Below are 21,641 nucleotides of genomic sequence, written 5' to 3' on the forward strand. Positions count from 1 at the left end.
GTCGCCCCGGGGGTGCTCCGTGCGCATGCGCCCGCCGCCGCGACGCGGGGAGGAGCAGGCCGCAGCGCGGTCCTACTGCCCGTCCCCGCCTCCGGGGGGTGTCCCCGCCGCTCCCGTTCCCGGTGCGGTGAGGCCCGGCGATCGGGGGGATACGATGGTCTCCGCCAAGCGGGTGGTGGGGACGCGGCGGGGGGGATCCGGGCCCAGCAGCAGCGCGGCCTGCAAGGCCCGGCGCCCCTCCTCGCACAGGCCGCCATCGTGGTGGACGCGCAGCCAGGGCTCGCCTGCGGGCAGGGCCGCTGTGGGCGGGGGGATCGCCTTGACACCCCCCCCCCCCCCCCCCCCCCCCCCCCGGGGCCCCTCACCTCCGTTACCTTCTCTCAGGCGCTGCCCCACGGCCACCAGCAGTTCGGCGCCCACCCGAGGGTTAATGGAGTCCCCGGCCCTCGCCCGGCCGGCCCCCAGTTCGTGCAGGACGCGGGCCAGCGGCAGCGCCTCCACCCGCTGGACCCAGCCTGGGGGGCGAGGTGGGGGGGCGGTCAGGGTCTGGGGAGCCCCCGGGGATGGGGAATGCGGGGCAGAGGGGGTGCAGGTAGGGACCCTGAGGTGCTGGGGGGGCAGGGAGCCGGGGGGGGGGGGGGCTCCAGGAATGGCAGGGGGGTTGGGGAGCCCGAGGGGTGCGGGGTTTGGGGCATGTAGGGTGTGGGGAGCCCCAGATATGGGGGTATGTGGAGCAGGAGGGTGCAAGCAGGGGTGCTGGGGAGCGGAGACCCTGAGGGGTGAGGAGTTTAGGGCATGTGGAGTGTCCAGGTACAGGGGGGGTGAGGCGGGGGGGTGCAGGCAGGGACCATGGGGGCCTGGGGATTAGGGAGCCCAAGAGGTGCAGGATCTGGGGCACACGGGGCGTGGGGAACCCTACATAGGGGGGATGTGGGGCAGGGGGGGCACAAGCAAGGACCCCGGGGGTGCTGGGGAATGGGGACTCTGAGAGGTGCGGGGTCTCGGGGAGGGGTCCCAGGTAGACGGGATGTGGGACAGGGGGTGCAGGCAGGGAGCATAGAGGGCTGGGGGTTGGGGAGCCCGAGGGGTGCAGGTGAGCCTCAGGAATAGGGGCGCAGGCAGGGACCCTGGGGTGGGGGGAATAAGCCAGGGGAGCCCTGAGCACCCCGGAGTGTGAGGGGGTCAGAGGGCAAAAGTGGGGAGGGGATACGCAGGGAACCTGGGGCCTGGCAGAGCCCTCGGCTTCCCAGAGGGGTCCGGGGGGCTGGGGAGGGCAGGGCCGCCCCCTCCCCGCTCACCTCCCTGCAGCGCGGGCAGCTCCTCCTGGACGCTTGCCTGCCCCAGGACGTGGCGGCGCTGGGGGGGGGGTCCCGGTGCAGAGGCGGCGGGCGGTGGCGGGGGCCACCCCCTGCGCCCCCAGCATGGCCTCGAAGGTGCGCAGGGCCGAGCCGTCGTCCAGCGCCCGCCCCAGCCGCTCCCGGCCCCGCTCCGCCGCCCCGGCCAGCCCGCACTGCCACAGCAGCAGCCCCCCTGCAGGAGCTGGGCTCGGACCTCTGCCCGTGGAGACCCCCGCCCGCCCCACCGCTGCCCCCCCACCCCGGCGGGAGGGTCGGGGGTGAAGCGTCAGCTCTGGGGCACGGCCCGTGGGGCGGGCAGGGGGCTGGAGGCGTGGGGTGGGGTGTCGAGGGGGTGAGGGGCAGGGGGACAGGGCAGAGGCACAGGGGACAGGGCTGCCCGCGGGGGACACAGGGAGGGTCCCCAGGGCCATGGTGGGGCGTGAGGCTGGGGGTGAGGGGGACGCCGAGGCTGGGGGCAGGGCAGGGGCATCGCACGTGTGGACCCTGGGCCATGTCCTCCCCGTCCTGTCCCCGTCCCCCCTGTGCCCGTGGCTGACCCAGGGCGGTGACCAGCTCCCGCAGGTCCGGGGGGCCGCCCCCCTCCAGGCACTCCAGGGCTTCCAGCACCTCCAGCGAGTTGCCCACGCAGCGGCCCAGCGGCTCGTCCATGCGGCTCAGCACGGCCGCCGTGCGGATGCCCAGCTGCTCGCCCACCGCCACCTGCGGGCAGGGCGGGATGGGCAGGGCTCAGGGTGGGCATGGCGAGTTCGACAGGGCTCGGAGGAGGACAGGCAGGACGGGATGGGCAGGCAGACAGGGCTTGGAGCAGGACAGGCAGGGCTCAAGGCAGGGCTCAGGGCAGGCAGGACGGGCAGGCAGGACTCAGGGCAGGGGCTCAGCAGGACGGGCAGGGCTCAAGGCAGGGCTCAGGACAGTCAGGATGGGCAGGCAGGGCCCAGGGCAGGCAGGATGGGCAGGCAGGACTCAGGACAGGCAGACAAGGCTCAGGGTGGGTAGGACGGGCAGGCAGGACCCAGGGCAGGGCTCGGCAGGGCTCAGGACAGGCAGGCAGGGCTCAGGGGCAGGGCTCAGGGCAGGGCTCAGTAGGACAGGCATGCAAGGCTCAGGACAGGCAGACAAGGCTCAGGGTGGGCAGGACAGGCTCAGGGCAGGGCTCAGCAGAGTTCAGGACAGACAGACAAGGCTCAGGGCAGGCAGGATGGGCAAGCAGGGCTCAGGGCGGGCAGGACGTGCCCCCATCCCCGCCCCGGGGGCTCACCAGGCTCCGGGCCAGCTCCCGGGCGCTCTCCCGCCCAGGGCACAGGGCCGCGCTCCCGAACTTGACGTCGAGGACGAGCGCCGAGAGCTGCTCCGCCGCCTTCTTGCTCAGGATGGAGGCTGGGGCCGGGGCAGCTGACGGGTCACCCCACGGCCTGCCCCCCCGCCATGCCCCCGGGGTGTGTGTGTGTGTCCCCCTGCCCCGTTACCGGTGATGAGGGGCAGGCTGTCGACGGTGGCGGTGACGTCCCGCAGGCCGTACAGCACCCGGTCGGCCGGCGCCAGCGCCTCGCTCTGCCCCACGATGCAGCAGCCCACCCGCTCCAGGATGCCCTGCATCTGCGGGGGGCCAACCCGTCAGAGCCCCCCCCTGCTCCCCGCAGGGTGACGGGGTGGGGGTGGCCCTGTCCCCGTCCCCGTCCCTCACCTCCTCGGGGCTCTGGGAGACGCGGAAGCCGGGGATGGCCTCCACCTTGTCCAGCGTGCCGCCGGTGTGGCCCAGGGCCCGGCCGCTGATCATGGGCACCTTGCAGCCGCAGGCGGCCAGGGCGGGGGCCAGCGCCAGGCTGACCTTGTCCCCGACGCCCCCCGTCGAGTGCTTGTCCACCAGCCGCCCCCGCCAGGCGGGGGGCCAGGCCAGCGCCCGCCCCGAGGCCACCATGGCCCGCGTCAGGGCCAGCGTCTCCGCCGCGTCCATGCCCCGCAGCCGGATGGCCATCAGCATGGCGCCTGGGGGGGTGACCCCACGCCTTGGCCCCTCCGTGGGGACCCCACTGCAGACCCCCAGTGCTGACAGTGCCGTCCCACCCTGCGAGTCTCCCTCTCGTCCCCCTCGGGGTGGTCTCTCCCCTGGTCGTCGCCCACCCGCTGCTCTCCGCTGGGCCCCCCAGCTGCTGGGGACCCTCACCCTGTGCGTCCTTTGCCGTGTCCCCCAGTCTGTCCTTGGCCACCCTTCCTTCGTGATCCCCTCCCCGTGCCCCCCCAGCTGTGTCCCCCATCCCCGCCCCCCCGCCGTGCCCCCACCGATCTGGCCCTGCTGCGCGGTGCCCTCGGTGACGCCGCGCACGAAGCTCCGGATCTCGCCCTCCTCCAGCCGCTCGCCGTCCCGCTTCTTGCGGATGAGGGTCGTCAGGGGGGTCTGGGCGGCCATGCCCCCACGGCCACCACCCCGGTCCCCCGCTGCTGGGCCCGCTCCTGCCCGCCTGCCCCCGTGCCCACGGCGAGGCGGCGTCTCCGGCACTGGACTCTGTCCCCAGGGCAGCGAGCGAGGGTCGGGGCGGGCAGGAGGAGGCTGGAGAGGGTGGGTGGCACGGCTGGGCGCCCCGGGACCCCCCCATTGCCCACGGTGGCCCCCAGCACGCCCACAGCGTCCCCCTGGCACCCCAGGTACCCATGTGACCCCCAGGCATCCTCGGCACGGGGCAGGTGTCCCCTCCCTGGTGGCACCCTGCACCCCGAGGTCCTGCGTGGGGTCGGGGTGACCGTGTGTGTGTGTCCCCCTGGCTGGTGGGGTGGCCCCAGAGTGGGCAGGGGTGGGTGTCTGCGGGGTCCGAGCACCCAGAAGGGGGACCCGTGGTCAAAGTCAGGCCTGGGTGGCAGTGGGGTGGGGTGGGATTGGGATGGGGGGGTGGGGATTTGGGATGGGATTGGGAATGGGGATGGGATTGGGGGTGAGATTGGGGATGGGATGGGATTGGGATTGGGAATGGGAGTGAGTTGGGGCTGGAGATGGGATGGGGATGGGAAACTGCCGGCTGGGTGCCCTGGGCAGGCGGTGGGGATATGGTGGGAACTGGGGGGGGGGCCGTACCCGGGTGGGCAGCACCTCCTCCAACCCCAGCTGTGGGGCTGGAGCTCAGCCCCGCTGCTCCGCCAGGGCCTCGCCGGGGTCTGCTCGGGGGGAGACGGGCATGTGCTGTGCAAAGGGCAGCTCCCGGTGGGCCGGTGGGCCTGGGGACCCCCCACCCTGGGCTGGGCAAAAGGCAGCTCCCGGTGGGCCGGTGGGCCTGGGGACCCCCCCACCCGGGCTGGCGGCAGGGTCTGGGCGGTACTGCCCCACGGGGGGACGGGGCAGCCGGGGCTGGGCGGCGCGGCAGGACACGGGCGACTCTGGCCAAAGGCAACCATCTTTTGGCACCGGGTGTCCCCATCACCCATCGCCCCCCAGACCCCCCTAGTCGGGCACATCCACGATGAGGGGGGTCAGGTAGTTGGAGTGCCGGATCCCGAACGTCACCCCCTGTTGCCGGTCCTGCGGGGGGGAGAGAGGGCGGCGGTGAGGGCCAGGGGGCTCTCCTGGCTCCTGGCCCCCCGCAGGCGGCGGGACCCCTCAGCCGCCCCCTCACCTGTTTGGGGTGGTAGGCGGCGGGTCCGGGCTTGGTGGTGTTGTCCCCGGGGAGGGGGTTGCGCGCCTGCAGGCTGTACTGGGGCGCCCGCTCCTTGTACACCTCGGTGTTCACCGTGCGGTAGTTACAGGGCCCCGGGGTCTGCGGGCAGGGGGGGCAGTGATGACGCCCAGCCCCCGGCACCCCAGACCCTCACCCCCGGACCCCACGTCTCACCTTGCACAGGTCCTCGTAGAAGGCACCGACGTGGCTGCGCCCCGGCATGGAGTAGTTGGGGGCCGAGCTCTTGCCCACCACGTGGGGACCCAGCATGGGGGGCAGCTGGTAGGCAGCGGGGCCTGGGGAAATGGGGCGCAGCGGGGTCCTGATGGGGGGGTGGGCAAGGTGGGGTGGGGGTCCCCCTTGGGGTGGTGGGGAGGGAGGGCTCAGACTGGGGATGGTGGGGGGGAACAGCTCGGGGATGATGGGGGTCACAGCCTGGGGGTGATGAGAGGGGACAGCCTGGGGATGTTGGGGGGCACAGCCCAGGATGATGGGGGTCACAGCCCGGGGATGATGGGGGTCACAGCCTGGGGGTGATGAGAGGGAACAGCCTGGGGATGTTGGGGGGGGGCAGCCTAGGGATGATGGGGGGCATAGCCTGGGGGTGATGGTGGGGAACAGCCCAAGGATGATGGGGGGGCACAGCCCAGGGAAGGTGGGGGGATCCCATGCCAGGGATGATGGGGGGCACAGCCCAGGAATGATGGGGGTCTCAGCCTGGGGATGAAGGGGGGCACACACAGCCCAGGGACGATGGGGGTCCCAGCCCAACCCCCGTCTCTCCTACCTGGCGTCTGGTTGGTGATGCCCATCTTGCTGCGGGAGTGGAGGGTGCAGGCGGGTGCGGAGGGGAAGGCCAACCTGCCGGCCTTCTCTGGGGAGTAGCGCGCTGGGGGGGGGGAGTGGGGGGACCTGGGCTATGGGCACGGCTCAGGGGGATTCCCTGACCTTGCCTGCCCACCCCTCCAGGGCTCTCAACGCCCCCCCTTACCTGGCCCAGGGGTGTGGATGGGTGGCAGGTCACGGTGGCGGCCGTAGATGGAGAAAGCAGGGATCCTGTCCTTGCCCTTGGCGGTGGTCCTGGGGGGCAGCAGGTACACTGGCCCGGGGGAGCACTCCTGCTTCTGCCCCCGGGCCCGCAACCCGAAGCTGTAGGCGGGGGCGCGGATGCGGGAGGGGTCGTGCAGGTGGTAGCCTGGGTGGGCAGGGGGCTCGGTGAGCTGCGGGACCCCTGGCGCCCCATCAGTGCTGTGGACACCCCCTCCCCCCGGCGCCCCGCCACCCCAACTCACCGACGTTGGTGGGCAGCCCGTACTTGGGCCCGGGGCTGCCGTAGAGAGCCGCGATGGGGCCGCGGGGGCGGTGGGGTCTCCAGGTGCCCACCCAGGCGTTGTCCGACATGACGGGCCCTGCCAGGAGCGAAGGCGGCCCCTCAGCCCCGAGTCCTCCCCACGTCGGTGCCAGCGGTGGGTCGGCAGTCGGGGTGCCGGTGGCTGGCTGCGGGTGGCACTGGCAGCACCGGAGTCGCAACGGCTGGGCAGCTCTGGGGGTCCGCGCACCGGCGAGCCCTGCTCAGCGCCCGGGGGTGACAGCTCTGACCTCTCGGGGGGTTTCCTTGGCACACCGAGCACGAACACTGCGGCGGGGCCCAGCGTCCCATGGGTGAACCCCAACACGCCCTCGAGTAAAGGCCCCGGTGCCCAATGGACACGGCCCCAGCACCCCATAGATACAGACCCAAACACCCCACGGTTGCAGCCCCAGCACCCCATAGATATGGCCCCCAGCACCCCATAGATACAGACCCCAATACCCCACGGTTGCAGCCCCAGCACCCTGTAGATGTGGCCTCCAGCGCCTCGCAGATACGGCCCCCAGCACCCCATAGGTATGGCCCCAAATACCCCCTAGATACAGACCCCAGCACCCCATGGGCACAGCCCCCAGCACCCCACAGATGTGGCCCCCAGCGCCCCATGGGCACAGCCCCTGGGACCCCCGGGCTGCCCCCCCAGCCCCAGGGCGGAGGTCCCGGTGGGGCCGAGCCCCCTTACCGGCAGTGCCGAGCTCCGGCCGGGCTCTCCGGGCCGGTCGCTATGGGACCCGCACAACAAACCGCGCTGGGCAGCCGGGGGGGGGGGCGGGACAGGGGGGACAGGGGGCTGCCCCGCTGTTATCCATAGGAGGGGCTGGTCCCGCGGCTCAGGGGTCCCACGGGGCCATAGTGGGTCTGCAGGATTTGGGGGGGGGGTGGGGGGGTGGGGTGTGATGGGAGTCCCACACTGGCCATGGGCGGGGGGGCATAGGGATTCCACAGGAGCCATGGGGCGGGGGTCCCGCTGGGACCATGGGGATCTTCTTGGGTCCATGGGGGTCCCGTGTGGGTCACAGGCTTTCCCTAAGGCCGTGGGGGACTGCTGGGGGTCACAGGGGTCCCACGTGGGCCATGGGAGATCTCTGGGGTGACGGGGCTCCTCCGGAAGCCGTGGGGGTCCTGTGGGGGTTATGGGGGTCCCACGGGGTGTGCTGCAGGGCTCGCTCCAGCGGCCCCGGCAGCAGCTTTCCCTCCCCATCCCCGTCCCCACCCCTGTCCCCATCCCCACACCCCACGGTTGGTGGCCGGGTGACCCCGGCACGTTGGGCCCTCCCCTCCCCAGCCCCACGGTGCTGTGGGGTGACGCGGGGTCCCGGTGCGGGGGGGGTCCCGCGTGTGCGGGACGAAGGATGCGCAGACCAGGGTGGGCTCAGGGACCTTTACTGCGGCCAGCGGCCGGGCTGGGGGTCGGGGGGGGGTAGGGGGGGGGCGGGGGGGGTGGGCAGGGGGCGGGGGGGGGGGGTGCCGGGGGGCTGCAGGCGGCTCTAGGCGCTGGACTTGCAGAGGAAAGGTTTTCTGTCCGTGCAGGTGTCGCTGTACCACGTCAGGAAATCTGGAAGGGAAAGGGCCGTCAGCCCCCCGGGACCCCCCCCGGGACCCCCCCCCGGGACCCCCCAGCCCCTGCGGCACGGCCGCCCTGACACCCTGTGCCGGGGCCGCGGACCGGGGGCACCCCGCGTGGGCGTGTAAGGGGGGGGTGTGTGTGCATGGGGGGGCGTGGGGGGGTGGGGGGGGTGTGCATGAGGGGGCGTGGGGGGGGTGTGCATGGGGGTGTGTGCACGTATGTGTGTGCGTATGTGGGTATAGGTGGCACGTGTGTGCCCGTGCCCGTGTGTGCCCGTGTCCTTGTGTGTGCATCCATGTTTGTGTCCGTGTGTGCCCGTGTGCGTGTCCGTGTGCACACCCGGGTGCCTCCCGCCACCAAGAGCTGCCCAGTCACAAGCTGGTGGGTGCCGTGGGGGACAGCCCGTGCTGCGGGTGGCCAGGGACGCTGGTGGCCAGGGATGCTGGTGGCCAGCGGGTGCTGGTGGCCAGGGACACTAGTGGCCAGGGGTGCTGGTGGCAGGGGGTGCTGGTGGCCAGGGACACTGATGGCCAGGGACACCGGTGGCCCGGGGTGCCGGTGGCTGGGCACCCTGATGGCCGGGGCCATGGTGGCCGGGGGCGCGGTGCCAGCGGCGGGCCGTGCTCACCGGCGGTGCCCTGCAGGGCGGCGCAGGCTCTCCTCCGGGGGCTGAGCTGCCGCTGCCAGGAGCCGTAGTCCACCTCGGAGCGGTCCGACCACTGCCAGCGGCGGCTCTGCGGGGGGACAGCGGCTCCGTGACCCCCGGCTGGTGCCACGGGGCTGCCGGGAGCGGGTTCCGGGGGTGCCAGGAGGGTCCTGGCTCTGCCCTGGGGCCACACTCACCCCCAGGGGATGGTAGAGGCCGATCCAGATGCCATCATCCCAGTCCTCCTCCTCCTCCTCCTCCTCCTCGCTGTCCTCGCTGGGGCGGGAGGAGGCGAGCAGGGCGGCGATGGCGCGGTGCTCCTCGGCGCTGTGCACCGAGGCCAGGTGGGCACCCGCGCCGAAGCGCTGGCAGAAGGCCTGTGGCGGGGACGGGAGGGTGGCGCCGGGCCCCGACCCGATCGCTGGTCCCTGGCCCCAACCCTTGGGGCCCCGACCCCAGTTCTTGGGCCCGGACCCCAACCCCTGGTCCTTGGGCCCAAAACGCTGGTCCCCAACCCGAACCCCTGGTTCCCAGTCCCAGACCCCAAACCCTGGTCCCTGACCCCAACTGCTGTTCCCAGACTCCAGACGCTGACCCCCAGCCCTGGTCCCTGACCCCAACCCCTGGTCTCCGACCCCTATCCCTGTTCCCCGACCCCAACCCCTGGTCCCTGACCCCAATCCCTGTTCCCGAACCCCAACCCTAACCCCTGGTCCCCAATCCCAGACCCCCAAGGCCTGGGCCCTGGCCCCACCACTGTTTGCAGACCCCAAACCCGGACCCTGAGTCCTGGTCCCAGACCCCAACCACAACCCCTGGTCCCTGACCCCAATCCCTGTTCCCAAACGCCGACCCCAACCGCTGTTCCCAGACCCCCAACCCCTGGTCCCCCCACTCTTGGCTCCGCCAAGGACGAGGCTGGCAGGATCGGTGCTGCAGGCTCATGCGGTGCCCGGCACAGCCGGATCTTTCCCTCGGCACCGGGCGGCCGTGGTGGCACCGTGGTGGCACCACGATGGCAGCTGGTCCCTCACAGGGGGTCAGGACCTCCTCGGAGAGGAGCATCCGCATCCTGGGGGGGGGGGGGGGGGGCACCAGCACCCCGGCAGGGGACTGGCAAGGGGGTGCGGGGCACCGCAGCCGTGGGGGCGGATGGGGTTCCCCGTGGCGGGGGTCACCCCCACCCCCACGTCACCCCCCTGTCCCCCCCCCGTATCCCCTCACCTCCGCTCTCCTCCAGCTCAGCTCCCGGGGGAAGAAGCCGTAGCACCCCTCCTCGAAGGGCACCCAGCCCCAGGGGCAGGCAGCCGGTTCCTGCGCTGGGGGGGGGGGGGAGGCGAAGGCAGGGGGTCAGGGTGGGGGGGCACGGTGGTGTGTGTGTCCCCCCAACCCCGGCACTCACCGCGCAGCCAGGGGACGAGCAGCAGGCAGCCCAGCAGGCCGAGCCTCAGCGTCCTCCTCGGTCCCATCTGTCCCTTTCCTGGGGGGGCACGGGGGAAAATGGGGGGTGCTCAGCACCCTGTGGGTGCCTGGCAGCGGGAGGGCCGGGGGGGCCCCCCAAAACCCGGTGGTGGTGTGGTTGCAGCAGTGGGTGCAGGGGAGCCCATAGGGTGCAGCTGGGGGGGGTTGTCGGGGTGCTGCGGGGGAGCAGCAGCGAGAGGGGAGCAGGATGGGGGGGAGAGGTACAGGGCTGTAGGGTGTAGGATGGGGTTCAGGGGTGCAGGGTGGGGGGTGGTGCGAGGTTGTGGGGTGCAGGGCGTGCAAGAGGGCAGGGAGCAGGGGTGTGGGATAGAGGGGCTTGGGGTGCAGGGGTGCAGGCTTGGGGGGTGCAGGGTGTGTGGGCACAAGGAGTCAGGCTGCAGGGGTGCAGAGTGCACGGGGGTGTGGGGTGCAGGGTGCAGCATGCAGGGGTGCAGGGTGGGGGATGCAGGGGTGCAGGGTGGGGGATGCAGGGTGCAGGCATACAGGGGTACAGGGTATGGGGTGCAGGGATGCAGGCTGCAGAGTACAGCATGCAGGGATGCAGGGTGGGGGGTGCAGGGATGCAGGGTGCAGGCATAGAGGGGTGCAGAGTGGGGTGCAGGGTGGGATGCAGGGTGCAAGCATACAGGGGTGCAGGGTGGGGTGCACGGGTGCACCGTGCAAGCATACAGGGGTGCAGGGTGGGGTGCAGCATACATGGGTTCAGGGTGCAGGGATGCAGGGTGCGGGGCGCAGCATGCAGGGGTGCAGGGTATAGGGTGCAGGGGTGCAGGGGCTCCTGGCTGCAGGCTGGGCACCCCTGCGGGCAGGGCCCCCCGCTCCGGCCTCACCTGTCCCCGCGGGAGCTCGGCACGGCGGCGGGCGCTGGCTCGGACCCTCGGGGGCCCCGGGCGGCACCGCTGGGGGCTTTTATCCGCGGGCAGGGGGGCCGGGAGCCACCCGAAAGGCCGTCCCTGCCCCAGAGCAAACAGGGCCCCGCCGACGCACGCGGGCGGCTCAGCGACGCGTGGCCCCGCCGCCGCCTTTGATGGGGCGCCCGTGGCGGGGACACCCCGGCTTCGCCGTCACCCTGCGAAGGGGTGGCCGCGCTCGGGTGCCAGCGCCGGGGCTGGGGGCGAGCCCGGCCGAGATGAAAAGAGCTTCGCCCGCTCCCGCTCGGGAGCAGCGTGGCCCCCGGCCCCCGCTCACACGGCCCCGATGCCACCGTCGCCACCACGTGTGTGTCCCCTCGGCCCACGCTGGCACCCGGGCAGCAGTGGTGCCTCGGCCCCCGGCACACGCCGGGAAGGGTGCTGGCGCGGTGCCCTGCACCGGTGCGGGCTGTCCCGGCACAGAGGGGTGCGCCCGGAGCTTGGGGTGCCAGGGCTGCTCAGGGGGGGTGCCTGCCTGGGTGGGCGATGGGGATTGTGGGGCTCCTTCGCACCACGTACCCCATGGGGCAGGGGTGCCCAGCTCCATCCCGGGACAGGGGCAGGGGTGCTCAGCTCCATCCCGGGACAGGGGGTGCCCACCTCCATCCTGGGACAGGGCAGGGGGTGCCCAGCTCCATCCTGGGACAGGGGCAGGGGGTGCCCAGATCCATCCTGCTGCCCGTGCGCCCGTGAAGGCACCTTGGGATCCCACCAGGTCCCACCCCAGGGGACAGGTTTAGGCCGGAGAGGGGGAGGAAGGGTTTTGGGCTGAGGGTGGTGAGACACGGCACCAGGCTGCCCAGAGCAGCTGCGGGTGCTCCGCATTGGAAGGGTTCGAGGTCGGGCTGGACGGGACTTTGGGCAGCCTGAGCTGGTGGGGGATGTCCCTGCCCGCGGCAGGGGTGGGCTGGTGGTCTCTGGAGGTCCCTTGAACCCAATCCAGCCTGGCTCTATGGTGCAGCCCTCCTAGGAATGGGGACAGGGATGGAGCAGGTTTGGTGTGACCATGGCAGCCCCTGTGGTCCCAGGGCTGGGTGCTGGACCCCCTGACCGAGTCCTGGACCATCTGGCTGGGTGCTGGACCCCACAACTGGGTGCTGGACCACCTAGATGGTGTTGGACCTCACAACCGGTGGTGGATCCCATGGCTGGCTGCTGGGCCATGTGTCTGGGTGCTGGACCCCCTGGCACTCATCAAATGGGGGGGACTGGCCAGTGGCCGATGTGTCTCAGGGTGGGTGACCTGCACCTCGGGTGCAGCCCGATCCCCCAGGGTCTGTCTGTCTGTTGGGGTGAGGGCTGCGCTGGTGGGAGCTCCCCGAGCTGGGCACCCCCTGCTCTTACATCTGCGGGGCAGGACGGCCCTGCGGGGACGTCTGGGCCGCTCCTGCTCTCCTGGGAGGTGCAGCTCCTCTGTCCCACACTTAACGAGGGCGTCCCGGGCTCCTGGCGCTCCCAGTGAGACCAGCTCAGCTTCAGGGCTGCTCCCACGCCACCCTCCCTCAGCCTATGGACACGTGGGGGGCACCAGTGTCCCTGGGGTCACCAGCAGTGGGATGACAGTGTCCCTGCAGCAGGTTTTTGCGTTTGGTGAGATCCGTCCCCATGAAAGCAGGGGGCAGCGGGTGCTCCCACGCCAGACACCCCTTTGGAGGGTCAGGAGAGCCCCAGGCCAGCGCCGTGGGTGGGCCGGCTCCGGGAGGGAGCAGGTTGCAGGCTGGGGGTCCTTCGGAGGGCCTGGAGGAGCCGTTTGGGTCGTTCCCGTGCAGCCCAAACGCCAACAGCAGCTGGCTCGCACGAGCGCCCCAGGGCCGCGCTGGTGGGTCCTTCTGCCAGGTTTGGGTGCTCCCTGCCCGTCCTGCGTGGGCCGAGGGTCCCGTAAGAAATTACCCGTTGGATTTGCAGGTGGAGCCGTGGAGGGAGCGAGCAGTGCCGGGGAATGGGCAGCTGTGTGGGGCCGGGTCTGCAGTGGGGGGGCAGAGCAGCCTGGGGGATCGAGTGCCCCCTCAGCCAGTCTGCAGATGACACCAAATTGGGTGAGAGTGTTGGTCTGCTGGAGGGCAGGAAGGCTCTGCAGAGGGATCTGGACAGGCTGGATCGATGGGCTGAGGCCAGTGCCGTGAGGTTCACCAAGGCCAAGGGCCGGGTCCTGCCCTCGGGTCACACCAACCCCCGCAGCGCCGCAGGCTGGGGAGGAGCGGCTGGGAAGTGCCCGGCGGGAAAGGGCCTGGGGGTGCTGGTCGGCAGCCGGCTGGACACGAGCCGGCAGTGCGCCCAGGTGGCCAAGAAGGCCGGCAGCATCCCGGCCTGGATCAGCCATGGGTGGCCAGCGGGAGCAGGGAGGGGATCTGTACTGGGCACGGGTGAGGCCGCCCCTCGAATGGTGGGTGCAGGTTTGGGCCCTCCCTGCAAGAAGGACATGGAGGGGCTGGAGCGTGTCCAGAGAAGGGCAACGGAGCTGGGGAGGGGGTCTGGAGAACAGGTCTGTGAGGAGCGGCTGAGGGAACTGGGGGTGTTCAGCCTGGAGAAGCGGAGGCTGAGGGGAGACCTCATCGCTCTCTGCAGCTGCCTGAGAGGAGGCTGTGGTGAGGGGGGGTCGGTCTGTTCTCCCAAGGAACTAATGACAGGACAAGAGGAAACGGCCTCAAGCTGCGCCAGGGCAGGTTTAGATGGACACGAGGGAAAATTTCTTCACTGACAGAGTGGTCAGATGTTGGACCAGGCTGCCCAGGGAGGTGCTGGAGTCCCATCCCTGGAGGTGTTCAGAAGATGTGCAGATGTGGTGCTGAGGGACATGGTTCAGTGGTGGCCTTGGCAGTGTTAGGGTAACGGTTGGACCTGATGATCTTAAAGGTCTTTTCCAACCACAATGATTCTGTGATTCTGTGAAATTACAGTTTCTTTGGTGATTTGTGTTGGTCACCCCTGGCCCTGCCAGAGGCCGGAGCTCCAGACTGTCCAAACTGTCATCGGGTGTGACTGGGGACGTCCCAATTACGCAGGTCCCTGAGGTGTCCAGGTCAGCGTCGGTGCCGGCTGCTGCCCGGGGCTCACGTGTGAACCGGGGCGGGGGGGAGCGTCGGCGCGGTCATTGGTCGTGATCTGGTCATGACAGGAGGGAAAGGCAATTAAAGGAGTTTTCCCCCCAAAACCCTCCTGAGCTCTGGAGCTCCCGGCTGCCTCCACCCGCACCCCCCGCCCCGCTGTCCTGCACGGCTCGTCCCGGGTCCAGCCCCTTGCTCGGGCAGCGGCGTGCCCGGCAGGGCAAAGGCCCCCCACCGTAACCAAAACCAGCCTCGGCCCCCACCGAAACCAGCATCATCCCCCACCAGCTCCCGGCGTGCTCATCGCCTCCACCCTCTCCCCTTGACACCGGCCGTGCTCCCCCTCCCTCTCTGCTCCGTCACCGCTTTCGGTGACCCCGTTCCCGTCCCACCCGAGTGTTTCCACCCCCGTGTCCCCTGTGCGTGCACAGTCACACCCTCGGCACCGGCTGACGTCGTGCCCGGGGGACGTCACCGGCTGCTGGCGCGGCCGTCACCGGCTTTGCTTTGCTGGCGAGGCCGCTCGGTGCCACCGGTTCTTTCCGCTGCCCTCATCAAGGGCGCCGGGGGGAGCCTCCCCTGCCGGCCCGTTTCCATTACAGCCCTTGGGCGGCTCCAGCGGCGCCAGAGGCTGGGTGCCGGGCTCTGCAGCTGGGTGCTGAACCCCACGAATGGGTGCTGAGCCCCAGAAATGGGTGACAAACCCCGCAGCTGGGTGCCGGGCTCTGCAGCTGGATGCTGAACCCCACGAATGGGTGCTGAGCCCCAGAAATGGGTGACAAACCCCGCAGCTGGGTGCTGAACCCCATGGTTGGGGTGCTGAGCCCTGCAGCTGGGTGCTGAACGCCACAAATGGGCGCTGAGCCCCACAAATGGGTGATGAACCCCACATCTGGCTGCTGAACCACACAGCTGGGTGTTCAGCTCCGTGACTGGGTGCTGAACCCCACAAATGGGTGCCGAACACCACAGCTGGGTGCTGAGCCCCATGGTTGGGGGTGCTGAGCCTTGCAGCTGGGTGCTGAACCCCACGGTAGGGGGTGATGCGCCCCACAAAAGGGTGCCAAGCCCCGCAGCTGGGTGCTGAGCCCCCCGGGTGGGCTGGGGCTGGGGCCGGGGGCGGCTGCGGGGCCGCGGGCAGGGGCCGGGGGTTGCCCTCGGGGCCGGGGAGCTGGGGAGCCCCCGCACCCATCGCCGGGGTGAGGGGCTGGGGCTGAGCCGGGCTGAGGGGGGGAACCCCCTCCACTGCCCCCCCGTCTGCCGAGACTCCCCCGCCCCGTGTCCCGGGATGGAGCTGGGCACCCCCTGCCCCGGGGGGGTTCACGGTCCGAGGGACCCCCACGATCCCCGTTGCCCACCCGGGCAGGGACGCCCCGAGCAGCCCCGCCGGCTCCCGCCCCCGGCCCTTTGCTCCCTCCGCAGCTGAAGGGGTCGGGGCAGCCCCCAGCCCCCAGCCCCTCCCGGGACGTGAGCCCCTGCCCCGGCCGTGGGCCCTCCGGGACACGGGTGCAATCCCCCCCCCCCAGGCAGCAGAGCCCGATCCAGCACCCCCTGATCCCTGATCCCCCACCCCGCATCCCTGATACCTCTTCCTTGAGCCTTCATCCCCGATCCTTGATCCGCCATCCCTGCCCCCTCACCCCCAGTCCCTGCTCCCCTCTCCCCGATTCCCGCTCCCCGTCCCCTGGCAGCCCCCCGTGCCCAGCCCTGTCTGTGGGACCCCACCCCGCACCCTGCCCCGGGTGCCTCAAGTGCCGGGTGTGCAGTGGAGCCTGGGGGGTGCCCCTGGGTGCAGGTGCCGCTGCGTGGGGGTGCCGCTGCGTGGGGGTGCCCCTGGGTGGGGGTCCTGCCCAGTGGGGTCTGGGGGAGCTGGTGCCCACCTGGCCCCAAACCCGTGGTGGACATCCCGGCTCCCTCCCCACGGCAGTGGGAGTCCCACACCGCGGGGCGATGGTGGGTGCCCCCATCCAGCGGGACGGCGGCAGCCCTGCCAGCGTTTTGAGGGTGCCCTCAGCAGCCCCCCAGCCCTGCCCCAGTGGGGGCGCGGGCAGCCGCCTGCCCCCAGCACCGGGGGTCCCGCTGCGGGCACTCTGCCGAGAGCAGGACCCAGGGCTGAGGCTGAGTGGGTGCTGGCACCGCCAGGGGATGCTGGGGGGGGGGATGCTGGGGAGGGATGGTGGGTGAGGACCAGGGTGAGCCAGGTGCTGGGGGGCGGGGGGGGCTGGTGTGGACAGGAGTTGGGGTGTTGGTGGTAAAGGGGGGCGATGGAACTGGGGGGCGATGGAGGGGAGCAGTGATGGGTGTGGGGGTGACAGAGGTAAAAGGAGGTGTGCTGGGGGGGGTGACAAGGCTTGGAGTGTCTCGCTGCCCCCCCCCCCCCCCTTGCCCAGTTCTGGCACGACCACCCTGGTGGCTGCAGGTTCCCCTCCCTGTGCCGGCACCAGCTCTGAAGAGTGGCTGGTCCCACTGGGGTCCCACTGGGGTCTGGAGGTGTCCCCGTGCCCCTCCCTACCCACCGCCCCCCTGGGACCCTGCTGGACCGCCCATGTGCCCAGCCGGCACCTTGGCTTGGGTTCCCGGCACCCACCCGTGCCCGTCCTCCTGCCCCGGCACGGGCAGGGCCATCGCCAAAGCCACTCGTGACCCACGTGGCCGGTGCCCAGCCCCACGGCTGGGGACACCCCCTTCCCTGGGGACACCTTGGGGACACCTCCTGCCTTGGGACACATCCTGATGGGGACATCTCCTGCCCCACATGGCAGGTGTCCAGCCCCATGGTTAGGGACAACTCCTGCCCTGGGGACACCTCTTGCCCCAGGGTCATGTCCTGCTGGTGACACCTCCTGCCCTGGCGACATTCCCTGCCCTGGGGACACATCCTGCCCCATCTCACTCACACACCCCCCCCCCCCCCCCCCCCCCCCCCCGCCAGCACCCAGCCCCTGGCACCGGGCGCTCCAGGCCCGTGGTGATGTGGCAGCAGGGAGGAACCATCGGGGCCTTGTCTGTTTTGACTGTAAAATGGAGAAAAATCTGCAGAAAACCGGTGCGGGGCAGAGTGGGGGGCTGGGGGCAATGGGGTCCTTGCTGCGGGTTTGCACCCGCCCCTTGCACTGACCCCCCCACCCCTCAGGGTGCGCACTCACGGGTCACCCTGTCCCTCCTGGGTGTCACCTGTGGGGGCCAGGGTGGGCAGCACCGGGGCCAGGGACACGGAGGAGGAAGACGCGGGGCCACTGGTACTTGGGCGAACTTTATTGTGGGGTCCCTCCCGCCGCCAGGGAGGGGGCTGGGGGCCGCCCGCGGCGGTGGGGGAGCTGTTGGGGTCTGGGGGCAATGGCACAGAGGGGTGCAGGGGTTCGGGGTGCGATGGGGCAGAGGGGTGCGGGGGTCCGGTGTGCAATGGCGGTAGAGGGGTTTGGGGGTCCGGGGTACGATGGGTGCAACGGGGCAGGGGGGTTTGGGGGTCTGGGGTGCGATGGGTGCAATGGGGCAGAGGGGTTTTGGGGGCCAGGGTGCGATGGGGGCAGAGAGGCGGAGGGGTGCAGGGCTCCAGTGTGCCATGGGTGCAAGGGGGGGCGGGGGTTGGGGCGTGCGGCAGGGGGACGTGGGGTCTGGGGTGCGGGGCGCACTCGGGGGGACGCAGCCGCCCCCCCCCCTAGGCTGCGCACTTGCAGACGAAGGGTTTCCTCTCGCTGCAGGAATCGTCCTCCCAGGACATGAAACCTGCAGGGGAAGAGGAGCGAGCGCTGGGGGGGACGGGGGGGACGCGGACCCTCCCCTCCGCCCCCGGGGAGGGGTGTCCCCCACCCGGCTCCGGCGTCCCCTCTCACCCGAGGAGTCCTCCAGCGCGGCGCAGTGTCTCCCCTTGGGGACATCGTCCCCCTCCCAGGCAGAGTAGCGCTTCGGGGACCCGTCCACCCACATCCAGGCCTGGCTCTGCACCCCGGCGCGGGCAGGAGGCAAAGGCAGCGGTTTAGGCAGCGACCGGGACGGGGGGCGCCGGGCTGGGCGCGGGGGGCAACGAGGGCTGAAAAAAGGCGGGCCACGCTGCGGGCACGGGACCCTCACCCGGTGGTAGAGGCCGATCCAGACGTCCTCCTCCTCCTCCTCCTCGCGGCGCTGGCACTGGGCGATGAAGGCTGCGAGGGCGCGGTGCTCCTCGTGGGTGTGCAGCGAGGCCAGGTGGCAACCCCTCCGGGTGGCCTGGCACCAAGCCTGGCAGGGACAGGCAGGTCACCGAGGGGGGCCCTGGCAACGCTGGCCAGGGGGACACCCCCCCACCCCCCCAAAACCTACCTCTGCCTTCCTCCAGCTGAGCTCCCGGCCGACGTACCCGTAGCAGCACCCCCTGAAGTCCAGCCAGCCCCGAGGGCACTCGTTCGCCTGCACCCCTGCTTGGGCGGGGGGGGTGTGTCAGGGGTGACCCCCCCACACACCCCCCCCACCCAGGAGCGCCTGGCCACAGCCGGGACCCAGCGGGGGCTCAAGGCACCCCATTGGGGGAGGCTGATCCCGAGCCCCCGCGGTTTGGGGAGCCCCCAGTGCCCTCCCTTGTGCAGGGAGCTGGGGAGGGCAGGGGGTGCAGGCAAGGGCAGGCAGGGGGGTGGGTAAGGGGGGGTGGCAGGGTGCAGGGGTGCGGGCAGGGGCTCACCTTGCAGCCAGGGGTGCAGGGCCAGGCAGCCGAGCAGGCAGAGCCCCAGGAAAGCGGCTGGTCCCATCCTCGCCCTTCCCTGCGACGGAGCGGGGCTGGAGCGGGGCGGCGCGGGGCTGGCACCCACCGCCCATCCCGGCACCCTCCGCCTGCCCGGGCACCCACCATCCACCCCGGCACCCACCGCCTGCCCGGGCACCCACCATCCACCCCGGCACCCACCGCCTGCCCGGGCACCCACCATCCACCCTGGAACCCTCCGCCTGCCCGGGCACCCACCATCCACCCTGGAACCCACCGCCCGCCTCCCGCCCCGGCCCCCAGGGCGGCAGCAACCCCCCCCCCCCCCCCCAGCACCTGCGGGACCGACCCGGAGACGAGCCCGGCTGGGGCAGGCGCGGCCGCCCCGACACCTTTATAGGCGCCGGGCAGCGGGGGGGACGCGGGGGCGGCAGCCGCTCCCGGAGCCGCCCGGCCCCTGGCAGCCACATCAAAGGCCGGCGGCGGCCGCCCCTCGGCTCCTGCTCGCCCCCGCGGCAGGACCCCCAGCCCGACCTCCCCTCGCCCCAACAGCCCCCGGGGGCACCGGTCCCGGGGTGGACGTGCCCGTGGTCCCCGTCGGTGCCGGCAACCAGCGCCACCCAGGACCCCCACGAGCCCGCGGCAGAGCCCCCTCGCCCCGGGGCCACCCCTGCCCCCCCCAGCAGCGAGTGCCGCGGGCGACACTCCCGACCCCACCGGGAGCCCCGAGCCCCCCGCGCCCAGCTGAGCCCCACGGTCCCAGCCCCACCGCCCCGAGCCCCCAGGCAGCACCCCGGGGTGCCGAGAGCCAGGGCAGCACCCCGGGGTGCCGGGGCACCCTCTGCGGAGGCAACGCCGGCCGGCGCGGGGGAGCTGGGCTGTGCTGGGGCGAAGTTTTGGTCCAGCCCCACAGCCAGCCCCGGCCCCGCTCGCGGTCCCCGGGTGTCCCGGGGGGTGTCCCGGGTGTCCTGGGGGGTGTCCCGGCAGGGCCCTGCCCATGTCGGCGCTTCTCGGGCAGCTTTTGGTGCTCACCCCAGCGATGGTGCCTGGCCTGGGCTGCGCCCCACCGGGGGCTCTGCCACGGCCTCCTGCGGCCACCGCACCAGCGCGAGTGTGTGCCATGCCAGCACGAGCGCCCACGGCTCCGGCGTGAGCACCCACCACGTTGGCATGGCACATACTACACCAGTATGAGCACCCACAGCTCCGGCGTGAGCACCCACCACTCTGGCATGGCACAAACCACACTGGTGTGAGCACGCGCCACAGGCCAAGCGGTGTCGGCTGATGGGCACGGCCCCGATGGGTGGCGGGGAGGGAGCCGTGGGGGCACAGGGGTGCTGGGAGGGAGCACCCCACCGCAGGGGCACCGTCCTGGGCAGGCAGCCCCCCGAGCAGGGCCAGGCTGGAGGTGCCAGGGTGCCGCAGCGCTGGGCAGAGGCGCAGGGCCAGGGCTGGGCTGGGTGCCCAAGGCCCGCATCAGATAAGGGAGCGGGGCCCGTCGAGCCGGCGGCTCCCAGAGGATGTCGTGGCTCCAGACACACCCCGGCAGCTCCCGCTCCCCCCGGCGAGCCGGCACAGCCGCCTGGCAGAGGCGCCTCCAGGTCCCAACTACAAGACCCCCGGCCATGGGGCTGAGCTGGGCCGTGGGGCTGGGCCGTGGGGCCCAGGTGCAGCCCCACTACGGGTGCAGGATATCGCCCCGATACGGAGTTGGGGTGCAGGATGCGGCCCCAGTGCAGGGTCTGGGTGCAGGATGTTACCCCAGCGCAGGGTCCGGGTGCAGGATGTGGCGCCAATGTGCAGGGTCTGGGTGCAGGATGTGACCCCGGTGCAGACTTTGGGTGCAGTATGCGACTCCAGAGCAGGGTCTGGGTGCAGAATGTGGCACCAGTGCAGGGTTTGAGTGCAGGATGTGACCCCAATGCGGGGTCTGGGTGCTGGATGTGGCCTCAATGCAGGGTCTGGGTGCAGGATGTGACCCCAGTGCGGGGTCTGGGTGCTGGATGTGGCCTCAATGCAAAGCCTGGGTGCAGGATGTGACCCCCAGTGCAGGGTCCGGGTGCAGGATGGGGCCCAGCACCGTGCCCGGGGCAGGGGCTGGCAGACCCCACACGGGACTGACGCAGCTCCTGCCCGCCCGGTGTCCCCACGCCCCTCTGACGCTCAGCCCCCCCCTGGGCTGAGCAGGGGTGCAGGTCTGGGGGTCGCACCCCTCCTTGGGATGAAGGTGACGGAGGCCCCGCCCGGCTGTGGGAGGGACCCCGGCTTGGGGGTGTCGCTGCGGTGCCACCTCCCCGTCACCTCCTGGCTGTGTCCCTCTGCGCGGGGCACCGGGCGGTGCGGGCAGCGCAGGAGGGGTGCGGGCAGGGGGTGTGCAGGCAGGGGTGTGCAGGGAGGGGGTGTGGGCAGGGGGTGAAGGCAAGGGGTGTGCAGGGAGGGCGTGCGGGTAGGGGGTGCGGGCAGGGGTGGGCATTCAACCCGCATCCCAGAGCGTCCCAGGAGGAGGGGGTGTCCGCGGTGGGGGGGCTCCAAGCCCTGTCCCGCCCGCCTGACCCCTCGCCCACCGAGTTGCGTCGAGCCTGATGGGTGCTGGCACCTCCGGCCCGCTGGGTGCTGGGTGGGGCGAGGCGTCCTGCCGTGCCGGATACGGCCGAGGGGCTCTGGGCACCGCACGTCCCTGCCGCCGCGCCCCGGTGCGCACTCCCCGTCACCGCTACGCAGGCGGCCGCGGGCACGGCTCAGCGGCGGGCACGGCTCAGCGGCGGGCATGGTTTATCGGCGGGCATGGTTTATCGGCGGGCACGGCTCACCGGTCACCTCCTCACGGCCCCTTTCATCCGGTGCCCACGGAGCTGCCGATGCACCCGCTGCCCATCGGCTGCCGGGACCCCCGTGGGGACGCGGTGGGCGCAGGGGACCCCAGCCTGGAGCACTCCTGC

At 71.9% G+C, this 21,641-nt stretch overlaps 4 protein-coding genes across 4 annotated transcripts; all 4 read right to left on the reverse strand.

Moving 5' to 3' along the window:
- Positions 1 to 72: 72 nt before the first annotated feature.
- Positions 73 to 3,765, reverse strand: TYMP (thymidine phosphorylase). Its single transcript, XM_086462591.1, is given in 9 exon segments — positions 73 to 284; positions 375 to 539; positions 1,308 to 1,365; positions 1,367 to 1,530; positions 1,895 to 2,057; positions 2,617 to 2,735; positions 2,825 to 2,954; positions 3,043 to 3,344; positions 3,639 to 3,765. Coding segments are annotated over 9 exon segments (1,440 nt in total).
- A 1,023-nt stretch (positions 3,766 to 4,788) lies between these two features.
- On the reverse strand, positions 4,789 to 6,403 carry CIMAP1B (ciliary microtubule associated protein 1B). The gene is made up of 6 exons (XM_086475333.1): positions 6,295 to 6,403; positions 5,994 to 6,197; positions 5,790 to 5,891; positions 5,177 to 5,298; positions 4,961 to 5,101; positions 4,789 to 4,866 (listed from the first exon to the last, which is right to left on the reverse strand). The coding sequence occupies exons 1-6, from the start codon at positions 6,401 to 6,403 to the stop codon at positions 4,789 to 4,791; spliced, it is 756 nt and encodes a 251-aa protein (XP_086331459.1).
- Positions 6,404 to 7,861: 1,458 nt separating this feature from the next.
- LOC147416413 (struthiocalcin-2-like) lies at positions 7,862 to 10,056 on the reverse strand. Its single transcript, XM_086475341.1, has 5 exons — positions 9,990 to 10,056; positions 9,812 to 9,906; positions 8,785 to 8,964; positions 8,570 to 8,675; positions 7,862 to 7,929 (listed from the first exon to the last, which is right to left on the reverse strand). Exons 1-5 carry the CDS (start codon positions 10,054 to 10,056, stop codon positions 7,862 to 7,864), a joined length of 516 nt encoding a protein of 171 aa, XP_086331467.1.
- A 7,626-nt stretch (positions 10,057 to 17,682) lies between these two features.
- Positions 17,683 to 18,745, reverse strand: LOC147416414 (rheacalcin-1-like). The gene is made up of 5 exons (XM_086475351.1): positions 18,679 to 18,745; positions 18,324 to 18,418; positions 18,096 to 18,242; positions 17,858 to 17,963; positions 17,683 to 17,750 (listed from the first exon to the last, which is right to left on the reverse strand). Exons 1-5 carry the CDS (start codon positions 18,743 to 18,745, stop codon positions 17,683 to 17,685), a joined length of 483 nt encoding a protein of 160 aa, XP_086331477.1.
- Positions 18,746 to 21,641: the final 2,896 nt, after the last annotated feature.

The sequence above is a fragment of the Leptosomus discolor genome, chromosome 1 (genome assembly GCF_034619465.1).
Source record: "Leptosomus discolor isolate bLepDis1 chromosome 1, bLepDis1.hap2, whole genome shotgun sequence".
In the NCBI taxonomy this organism is placed as follows: Eukaryota; Metazoa; Chordata; class Aves; order Leptosomiformes; family Leptosomidae; genus Leptosomus; species Leptosomus discolor.